General features: G+C 49.8%; 1 protein-coding gene across 6 annotated transcripts in view; it reads left to right on the top strand.

Moving 5' to 3' along the window:
- The first annotated feature begins 6385 nt into the window (after positions 1 to 6385).
- The window catches only part of LOC109520070 (uncharacterized), an 8903-nt gene continuing 4473 nt past the window's right edge, over positions 6386 to 10815 (top strand). The window contains exons 1-12 of one of the 6 annotated variants that reach the window (XM_019877028.1): positions 6386 to 6840; positions 7298 to 7370; positions 7513 to 7715; positions 7794 to 7898; positions 7981 to 8076; positions 8137 to 8247; positions 8330 to 8453; positions 8579 to 8972; positions 9054 to 9121; positions 9209 to 9458; positions 9540 to 9724; positions 9814 to 9853. In XM_019877028.1, the coding sequence (XP_019732587.1) occupies positions 6826 to 6840; positions 7298 to 7370; positions 7513 to 7715; positions 7794 to 7898; positions 7981 to 8076; positions 8137 to 8247; positions 8330 to 8453; positions 8579 to 8972; positions 9054 to 9121; positions 9209 to 9458; positions 9540 to 9724; positions 9814 to 9853 (1664 nt within the window). In that variant the 5' untranslated portion in view covers positions 6386 to 6825. The other 5 variants (XM_019877027.1, XM_019877029.1, XM_019877030.1 and 2 more) reach the window with 5 other exon arrangements.

Below are 10815 nucleotides of genomic sequence, written 5' to 3'. Positions count from 1 at the left end.
CCCCCCCCCCCTTGTTGCACAGCCCCTCCTTGTTTGCGATGCAGAATTCTCTCGAGAACTTGCCTCGCTCTTTCCCGGTGGCATTTTAGAAGTGGGGCGGGGCGGCTCTTGTGAAAGCAATAAAATGCCTGATCTTTGCGCGTCATTTTAGCAAACTAGCGAGCACGCCACGACGTCGCTCTGCAGACCTGTTGGCGTTCTTTTCTCCTGGCCGCGGCGCCCTCGTCGCTAGGCAGAATCCCCCGTGGTCTCATTTCTAGCTGCCCCAAAGGCCAACTGATAACACGCCAACCAGGTCAAGAAGGTCGAAAGCTATCAGGAAGAGTGCGATTAAAAATTCTGTGCCCGAACACGAGCGTCCTCTTCTGGTTGCCACTGCTTCTTCCCTCTTCCTGCCCCCCCTTCCTTCCTTCCTTCCTTCCTTCCTTCCTTCCCCCCCGTGAGATTGCTGTTGTGTCTTATGGCTTTTTATTCCTACGTGATGGTCGATGGGTTCATGTAGGAGCAGAAGCCACTAAACACGCGGTGACCGCTCAGCGCGACGGCCGACCTCGTGCAGCCAACATTCAGGTTTTATTTATTTATTTTTTTTAATTCTTCCTCCAAGCAGGAAGTGGAATGCTTCCACGCCAAAAGCAGAGATTAGATGCCCAAAAACGTAAAAAGCTCATTGTCACCTCCCCGCGTTCCGAAAATCTCGAGGAATTGGATCGACTTTGCTGAATTTCACACCAACTTTCAAGACTTTTATTCCCTCAAATCTCCCCCCCCCCTTGAGCTGAGTTCACTTCCAACCAATTAAGCGTCCAAATTCAAATTGCCTCGTTCCTGCCGGGTTCACTTTGGCGCGATGGGATCGGGTCGAAATGTCAACTGTCTGTTCGTGTCGCGACCTCCGCGGGCAATCCCGATAAATCCGCAACGTGCTGTTGTCGGAGGGCAAAAAAAAAGATGAATTCTGAATCCGCGCGGATTACACCGCTTTGACACATGCTTCCAATTGTGTGACATTATTTCCGCACCGACGCAAGCTCGGATTAATATTCAAGAAGACGTTGCAATAGCGATGCTCTGCTGGGGTTGAATGATTTATTCAGCGCCGCGAGTTGTTGTGATCTAATATTCAGTGGGCGGGAATGGGAAGTTTCTCTCGCTTGCATTATCGGTTTCATTTATTTTGCGGGTCCCCGCTCCGACGCGGTGTTTCATTTTTTTCCATACGCGTGTGAGACCGAGAGAATTTTCCAAAAGCAGAGCCGAGTGAGGTCGTTTCGATCCCGGACCAGCAGGGGGCGGTGTCTCCGGGAGGCGAAAAGGTGGGAACGCTAGCTTGTTTTTGGAAGTGAAGCAGCGCGTGTAATTTCGAAGCGGGCACGAAAAAAGGAAATTGCCGATGTCCGCCTGCTTTGCCCGCGGCTGCGTCGCGCCTTCGCCGCGTGTGCTCTGGCGCCGCTTTTGACGTTGAAAATGTCATTAAAAAAAATTAAAAAATGTCGAGAAATAAGAGCGCATTTCCAGACGTACGCCGGATGTCGATGAGGCGTCCTCGGTTTATGAAGTCGCGCGAGGTCACGTGACCTCCCCTCACAACCGCGAATCAAAAGCGCGGCGGCCGTCGACGACGGAATGCGTTTTTATTTTTTCATTTTGCGACAAATGGCAAAGGCGTTGTCGTGCGTGTTGTGTTACAGTATCACCCCCACCGACGCCACCCCCCGCAGGCTCACCTTTGATTTGCCTGTACTAAATAATGCTCTTTTGTATTCTCTACTTCATTTGTTCACCGCTTGTAATGTCAGCGCTGCTCAATAAAACATGAACAATGCCTATCCAACCTGCTGCATATCTCCTGTTTCATTTGTCACTCAAACTCGCCCCCCCACCCCCTCCACCACGTTGCGTCTCCGCGGTCCGCCGGTTGTCTGCACTTGGCAGTTTTTAAGAGACGAAGCGGCGCGCCCAGGAAGTTTCATTCCGGCGCCCGTTAAGACGGGCCGGGGCCGCCTTTCAGTCTGCCTGTCACGTTGGAGCCGCCGCATTAAGTCCACTTCCAACTTCTGTCTCATTAAACAATAAAGAAGCCTTTAATCAGCACGACACGATAGCCTACAAAGTTGAGCCGCGAGCCGCGAGAGGATTGTCGGCTCGCCCACACACACCAGCTGGACAGCGTTTGCAGGGGAATCGCCCTCGCCATCTTCTTTTTTTTTCTCCTGATGAAATCGGAGGAAATCCACAAGCGGACCACACGCGCGCACCCTCACTCTCTCTCTCTCTCTTTCCCTTTTTTTTTTCTTTTCCTTTCTAAACGCCTCTGTTCAATAATTCTCGGCGATAGGCCTCTCGTTTGAATGCCGGGCTCCTCATTCCAATTACCGCAAGGCAAAGAGACCCTCGTGTTTGTCGGCACGCAAGCGATAATTGGATAATCCCTCAAATTTGGGCGACGGCACAGAATCTGGAATGGAAGCGCAAAGATGGTCAAATATTGACACAGATGAGCCTCCCCCCCTTCCGCCTATCGACATTGCGGATGATTCAACGCGAACATGGAGGAGCTGTGGCGATACACACTAGATGGCAGAAGGTACTGCACGTAACACTGAGGGGGGGGGGACAAATTGAAAAAAAACAATTCTGTTCAGTTTGATTTTTTTTTTTTTTTTAGGCCGATTAAAATTTAGATTGGCAGTCAAGTTTTTTTTTGGGACTCGACTCATCCACCGGTATGCGGCAACACAGTTGAGAGGTGCGTGCGGCTCCCAGTAGGTCTGTACCATCATTGTCTGCAAACAGAAAGCGAGCACCAAGCTAGTAGGAATGAACAAGATCATGGCTTTTCTTGTAACCAAAGGATATATTTTTGGGGGGTGTACACCAAAAAAGATGATAAAGCACACAAAGAAAAAAATCCCCCCCAAACGATATCATAAACTGTCATGTTTTGTAATTCAAGACAAAGAGAAAATGGTTGCCTAGCGACCATAAATGGATATTTGACGTCGGCGCATCAGTCCAAAATGAGTCTTCCCGTCTCCTCGTAATGACTCTCGGCCTCAAGCGCGGCCGTTCTTGCCGGCTCGCTCCGCCCGAGAGCGCGACCCGCCGACGTCCCGGTGTGACAGCCGCGTGCTGAGTTGCGCGCGTTTCTTCCACCGCTCACTTTAGAAACGCCGCCACGCCGTGTCCACTTAACGAGACTGAAGCGTCAGCGTTCTGCCTGCAATTACAGCGCTTAGGACTCTTTAATGATATGTTAATGGCTTGGCTGTCTTACCTTTCAGATGCCCAAACAACATTAAATACCCCGCGGCTGATTAATCCGGCATCCGCAAAAACATCCAATTAGAGGGAAAAATGTTTGACTCCGTTCTTGCCAAACAACATGTGGCCAAGAATGATGAGCAGTCAATGAAATGCGATTCGATATTGCAGTCAAGAAGATGAGTGGGGATTCGTTTTTTTTTTTTGTTTGTTTTTTGTCGTGGTTCGACAACACAAGTGTTAGACAACCTGGCAAAAAGGAAAAACAGAAAAAGTGTAACATAAGAACGGGACCGCCCAGCGTTCCCGTTCTTCCTCCACCGTAATTTTTGGACTTCCTGTTTGTTGTCTCGAATACTCGAAACGAGTTTAGCGTTTTGGAATCATAAATATTAATTAGCTGAGTTAGCAAATAAATGTTACTTCCTGAGAGTAGAACGGCCACAAGAGAGCGCCAGTGGGTAGTATCGGTGACTGGTATCGGCGAACCTCGATACCTTGACAGTACTGGCCGATACGGTGCTAATCACATTATTATATTTACATGATGCCATTTCTTCATTCGTCACCTACTTGACAAATAATTCGAGGCTAGTTTTGCGCTAAAACGTTCCACAATTAACCTGGACTGCACGAAACGTGGTAACGTTTCACAACTGCACGTTGGCTGGCATCAATGTGAAAAGTTGAAACGCAATCGCATCTCAGACGAAACAATACGACAACACGTCGGCCTGATAGCGCGTGTAATAGCGGTCCGCTCATCAATCTTTTCACCATAAAAGCCCCCTCGGAGCGGCGGGTTTTTAAGCTCCATCTTGTCTCTTATCGGCTCTCATCAACAGGCCAGGAGAAAGAGGTTGCAAGGGCTCCTTGCTCATTTGAGGTGAAGAAAAAAAAGGGAGGGCAGGGGGGGAAGGGGTAGGTAGCCAGAGCATCCTTATCAAAGAAGCCGTGGGCTTGAGCTAAAAATAGAAAGCCAAGGAGATTGGCATCGATTTGTGCTGCCGTTGACGGGCCCGATTGGCAGCAGCGCGGCAGCGGCGGGCTGTTGAGCCATCGAGGGAATCCGCCGGAGCGCCTATGATGAGATGAGATGGCCAGATAACTTCTGACAGGCTCCTGCGCCCGCCAACCGGCTCTAATCACACACACACAAGTACACAAAAGTGAAGAAGTAATTACCACTCGCACTCACACACACACACTTGAGCAAGTTAAGGGAAGCTGGCTGGCTACGCATCCCACCTGCCCGCTGTCTCGTGCCAAGTCCGAGCCCGCGTGCTCCCACACATACCAAATGAGCCGTGGATGTCCCTGCACGGCATCCGGCCGCTTCCCCTCTTTTCTGGTCTCGCCAGTCAACACCAGGCGGTCCTCCGAGGGGCCCGCCAATGTCGCTGACCTTTGTTTTTGTGCTGTAAATGAACTCTACTAAGTGATTGGTGTTATTACACTGTCTACTTTACTACACCGCCTTGTCACTCATGTCCCCGCTGGATTAACTTACTCGTCGAGCGTGGCAGCAAATGATGTGCGAGCTCCTTGCCAGCATCGTTAAAAGGTAGGCTGGCACTCTGGGAAATCTGCTCATTAGTGTGTAGGCCGAGGGAAGATTTGCTCTCGGGGAAGTGGAGTGGAGTGGAAAAGTCTTACACAATGAATGGATTTCAACAAATATCCAAATAACAATTTAGGTCTGTCGTTAGGCACCATGCCAACGAAGGTAACCAACGTCATCATACATACTTATTTATCAAAAGTGGAAGTCGAGTCCAAAATCGATGGGGTGCCACGAGTCGAAACGCCATTCTGATTGGTTGTTACCTGAGCAACTGTAATGTAACAAGATGGCGGCCCCCGGAGATGGGTCAAAACGAGTGGAGACTTTTTAATTCCGGTCCCCCGCACCAAACATGAGTTTCTCATCTGCTGCAAAAAGAGGTACATCCAAACTTAATTCTTTGTCGAGGTAATATAGAACACGTTTCAGCACGCTGGTCAGTTAATTGAGGTTGAACGGAACATTTGATCTGCAGCACTCCTCTCTAACATTCGCTCCCATCCTTCCTCCTTTGCTATAATTACGCACAAAAAAAGCCAAATAATTATAGTTCAAAAGATGCAATTTATGTGTGTGTGTGAGAGAGTCTTAATGAGGTGATTTTCCGCAATCTGCTACAAGGGCTCAGCCAATCTGTCGGTGTGGAAACAAGTCAGTCTGAGCTTCTGCTAATTAGAAAACCATTGAAATGGACTTGGTCATTTTACGGGAGGGTTGTTGTCGAACCGGTGAATTTGGTACAGGTCTGTTTACAGTTTTGAGTTTTTGCGTGATTTTTATTTTTATTTTTTGTTGTTAATCGGTATATGTCTACCTCTAGTGGTGAAAAGGAGGAACTGGGTTCCCTCTTTTTAAAATAATATAGTACAGTATTGTCAGTGAGCTACAAACATTTAAATGTAGATATTTAGGTTAAATGCATACAGTTTCACTGTGAGCGATTTGATCTACGGAATTAAACATTTGTAATAAAATGAAATGTCGATCAATTATGGATTCTGGACAGTTCATAAAGTGAAGAAAATTACGTGAATGCGCAAGTGATGTGTATTATGTATTATCAGGTCGACATTGAAAATGAGAATATGTTTAAATTAATTAAATGAATCTTATCACCACCTAGCATGATAAAGCACTCCTTCATGCTTTTCTTTTATTGTTTAGGAAAAAGAAAGAAAGAAAACTTCAAGGTGTATGAATGCAATATTCCTCATCATTATTCGTCATAAAAAAGCGTTTATTTCAAGCTAATGAAAACAACATACAGGAACGAAACAAAATAAAATAATGTATAAGAATGAACACTTTACTACAGTCTTGCAGTCGGAATCTTGTCTTTTTTAACAAATTTTCCAAAAATCTTTATTGAAGCAAAAAAAAACAACTTGGAACAAAAATGAACTCAAATGTGTATAAATGTTAAATTGTTTTAATCTGCTGTGGTGACGTCAGCACACACCGGAAGTGAATGTAAAAGCTTGTCACCCGTTTGCTTCATAAAGCAGTTATTTCAATCAACAAACAAAAAAGGAATGTAAATGTGTCTAGGTGTAATAATCTGTTAAATGTTACGGTACGCTTTTTTGCAACTTTTTTTATCCTAACTCCCCTGAAGTCAGTTTGAACGTCAGCACAAACCGGAAGTGAACGTAAAGCGATGTCGCCACCTAGCGTCACAAAGCCGCTACAACTGGTTCGTTCCGGTCTTCGTCAGCCAACCAGGAAAGGGGGTTTGCTGTGATCTGGACTGAGGCGGATGAGACCAGCGACTATTGTTCCGTTCTGCCTCTCCCCCCTTTTTTTTGCCAGGCTAAAAACACGAGTCCCGAAGCGGCTACCGGCTACCAAACGGAGCTAACGGCACGAACTGGCAGAGTTCGGCGGTTATTGTCACGCTTTTTTGTGCCCCCACTCGACGTCCTCCCAGCCCGAGTGGTGGGGTCCGCTCGGGTTTTTGTCAGTCAGCTGCTAAATGGAAATAAAACGAGGAGCTGAAAATGGCAGCAGTCGAGGTGGGTCTTCTGTCACGTTACGCCAAAAAAATAAAAATAAAGGAAACGAAGCGGGTTGGTTCATTTGCTGGCGTCGTCAGCCTTGAGGGGAGCTTGCGGGTAACTAAGTGACGATCGCAGCGCGTTCCTGTTCCGGCTAGTATGCGTGTTTGCTAATGCACGGCACGAATTAGCATGTGAAGTGTGGCTGCTTAGCATCATCGCGCTGTCCTGAGGGCTACTACTATCTGTCTGATCAGCTGACCCTTGTGTCGTCGACGGCATATTATGGGATTGGGTGTTGTTGCCATGGGAACCAGAATGCGCGTGTGGGGCCTGCGGGTGCGAATGAATCGGGTTGCTAGTCAGGATGCTGAAAGAGGAGTTAAAAAAAAAAAAAAAAGGACCCAATCTGCCATGAAGTGGTGACCTGATTGCCTTCCCAAATGAGGTGATGTTTTGTTTTGTTTTGATTCAGCAAATAAGCTCCTCCCATTATGTGCCATCAAATTCCATAAGGAACTCAAGAAAGGATGCACAGTTCAACATTTGTAAATAAACACATTGTCAGTCAGTCCACACATGAGCAATAATGACACCATAAAATTAGTTGGAATTATTTGCTGGAATTATAATATATATATATATATATATATACATATATATATATATTTTTTTGCTTGTTTCTTCCAGCTAACGACCTCCCCGTGCATTACCTCCGCCTCCTGGCCCCGCCCTTGCAGCTGCTGTCGGCAGCGATGTGGCGCGTCGTGCAACAGGGGCTGGTGGACCACTACGGCATGCTGGAGGAGTTTGTTACCATGGTGACGGAGCTGGTCCCTGAGCTCATGAGCTACAGCCAGAGAGCTCAGCTCACCTTGGGACTCCGGGCCAGGGTAGGTAACGAAACGATTTTCCAAAACGGGGCGAATTGAACGCGGTTGGATGGCTTTTGCGCGTGTGTGTGGCTTCAGCTGGTTCTGGAGTTGTGTCGAGGTGAGCAGCCGGCGGATATGCAGACGATGCAGCCCCATCTGGACAGAATCAAAGCGCCCGTCAGCACAGCCAAGGATCACCATGTGAGTAAGGCACCTTAAAAAAAGAAAGAAAAAAATCGATTTAAAGCCCGCTTCAACTGGTTTTGTGTTGTGGGTTGACAAGAGTACCATCGACCTGGTGGAGGAGTCAGAGGTGAACTTTGTGGAGCTGGTTCACTCCCTCCTGGAGGACCCAGTGGAGAGGAAGTACTTTTTTGAGGTGAGAGCACGCGCTGGAATCGTTGAGCGCGGCAGCCATTTTGGTTTTCTCCTACCGTAGGAGATCTTCCCTGTCTACTTTGGGCCAAAGTATCACGCGGCGCTGGAGATGCTGGTGTGGGAGTTTATATCCCGGCTGGAGGAGCTGCTCCCGGTCCCCGACTTCACGCAGGTGCCCCCATTTTAGCCTCCTCGACTGTTATTTCTCCCCCCGCGTGCGTTGAGGAATGTGTGATTGTATCCTCTCTGCTCAGCTGGCCGCTTTGCTCGGAGACGCGCCGTCCTTCCTCAGCGACTGTTTACAATCCTTTTTCCCACCAGCGGACATGAAGGCTCTACTTGAACACCACAGAAACCTTGGGCATTTTGAGGAGAAAGGTTGTCAAATCGGGACGGTCCCACTCGATCAGCGAGCACCCCAAAAAAACATTTTAAAAATGCTTGCGATGAGTCAGTTGCCACGGCGACATCAGAACACCACGTCCTTCCGTTTCTTTTTGTAGATCCGAGGTTATTGCCGATGGACGACTGCATCCTCACCTCCATGTCCCTTCCTCCGGGGAGCAAAGCCGTCACGGACGCTACCTCCTACCTGCCCGCCCACAGAGACCCGAGGCCCTCGGAGCACCACGCCGGCGGCCCCGAGGCGCCCGCCGCCGACGCGAGCGCCCCGGAGGCGGCGAGCAGGAGGCTTCGGGAATCCTCCCGCGAGGCGAGGAAGCAGAATTCCTGCGAGGAAACCATCGACCTGACGACGTCCAACGACCCCGAGCCCGAGGCGCCGGCGGCGAGCGAGCTCAGCCTCAGCTTCAGGGGGGGGCGGGCGCTCAGGAAGAGGAGGCTGAGCGGCGGCGTGGAGACGCCGGCAAAGCAGAGGATGGACGCGTCGGCCTTCTTGTAAGCGGAACAACCCGTCATTGAATTAAAAAAAAAAAACAACATAATAATGTAAGTCACCTTTTTTTTTGGACTTTGCAGGGAGTCGTCAATGGATGATGAAAATTCTGGCGAATCTCCTCTGATCTCCATATGGGGGGAGTACACAGGTTTGAATATCTAATCAATGACCTCGTTCATTGAGTACTTTGGAAAAACGCAGACGGTGACATTCTCGTTTGTCTCGCGACGGCAAGACGCCGCTCACGAAGGTCCCGCCGCCTCGGCGGCGAGCGACGCCAAGCTTCCCTGGACGGAGGAGGAGACGCTCCACCTCCTGGACATTTGGGGCAACGACTCGGTGCAGCGCGCTCTGAAGGGCTGCCTGAAGAACCGCCACATTTACGTCCAAATCGCCCACAAGATGGCCGAGAGGGGCTTCAAGAGGACGGTGGAGCAGTGCCAGACGCGCATCAAGCGGCTGAAGAAAGGCTTCCGCCAGAATAAGTCAGTGACGTCCCGCCTAACCCCCCCGCTCGTTTGCGTCGCCGCTGCAACTGAAGCGCCGTCCCTTTGCCCCCCCGTCAGAGGCACCTCCCGAGTGGAACACACCTTTTACGAGCACATGAAGCGGGTGCTGGGCTCGCCGGCCTCGGCCGGCGCCGCCGCCGCGCCCGACTCGGCGTACGACGTCGACGAGGTGATCGACGACGAGGAGTCTCAGGACGGCGACGACGACTTGCAGATTGTGGGGCAGACCAGTCAGGAGATGGGTACGCCGCCGCCGCCATTTTGTCCCACACACGCACACAGGGACAAAAAAAAACAAAAAAAAAAACAGTCAACGTTGTTCTGCCGAAAGGAACGAGAAACGTGCCGTGGACGGAGGCGGAGACGCTGGCGCTCATCAACACGTGGGGCCAAGAAAAGACGCAGCAGGAGCTGAGGGGGGCCAACAGAACCATGCACATGTTCCCCATCATCTCCACCAAGATGGCCGCCCAGGGCTTCTCCAGGACCCCCGAGCAGTGCCAAACCAGGCTCAAAAGGCTCAAGTCCAGTTTCAGGCAGTGCTACGAAAACAAGTAGGCGGGCCCAGCAGAAGATGGTTCCTTCCCCGTTTATTTTTGTTTGGGGAGCTCTCCTCGGATCTGACTCTTTATTTTTTTTTTTTCGTCCCGCAGCATGAAGGGCCTGGAGCAAGTCCAGTGCAAGTTTTACCACGAGCTGGCGCGGTTTTTACTGAAAGAGCACCGATCGCCGCCGCCGCCGAACGAGGCGTCCGCCGACACCGACGACAACGACTCGCCCTCCCGCTCCGTTCCGGATGTCGGTACGAAAAAGTAACTGCGCGTCATTACGACATTAGAACGTTTGGAAACAAAACTGCCAGTAGGTCAAGGTTCAAGTCTCGTGTGCTCGATTAACTCCTTCAGTCGCAGCCAATTCTGGACCAAGTCTGAAAAGACGTTTAAAAACGTCTTGGGGAGGGAATGAGTTAAAAATCATTTCAGTGATTCCGGAGGGAGCGCTGGTTGCGCAAGTGATATCCTGCTGATTTTGATTTGTGCCTTCAGTGTCTTTCGTCAGCCTCCAGGACGACAGGAAGAAAGTCCCCTGGGCCGACAAAGAGACCGTCATCCTTCTGGAACTCTGGGGAGAATCCCAAGTGAGCCGTTTTATTATTTTTTTTCTTCCCAAAAAGTCCCATCCACGCACCATTTCACATTTCCTCTCTTTAGATCCAGCAAAACGCCAAAGGCTTCCCGCCCAACGTGCACCTTTTCGGCGAAATATCGGAGAAACTGTCCGTCCACGGCTTCAGCCGCACCGCCGAGCAGTGCCACACCAGAATCAAGCGGCT

The sequence above is a fragment of the Hippocampus comes genome, unplaced genomic scaffold (genome assembly GCF_001891065.2).
Source record: "Hippocampus comes isolate QL1 unplaced genomic scaffold, H_comes_QL1_v1.1 scaffold127, whole genome shotgun sequence".
Lineage (NCBI taxonomy): Eukaryota > Metazoa > Chordata > Actinopteri > Syngnathiformes > Syngnathidae > Hippocampus > Hippocampus comes.
Note: the sequence above shows the minus strand (reverse complement) of the source record. Positions and strands in the feature narration are given on the sequence as shown.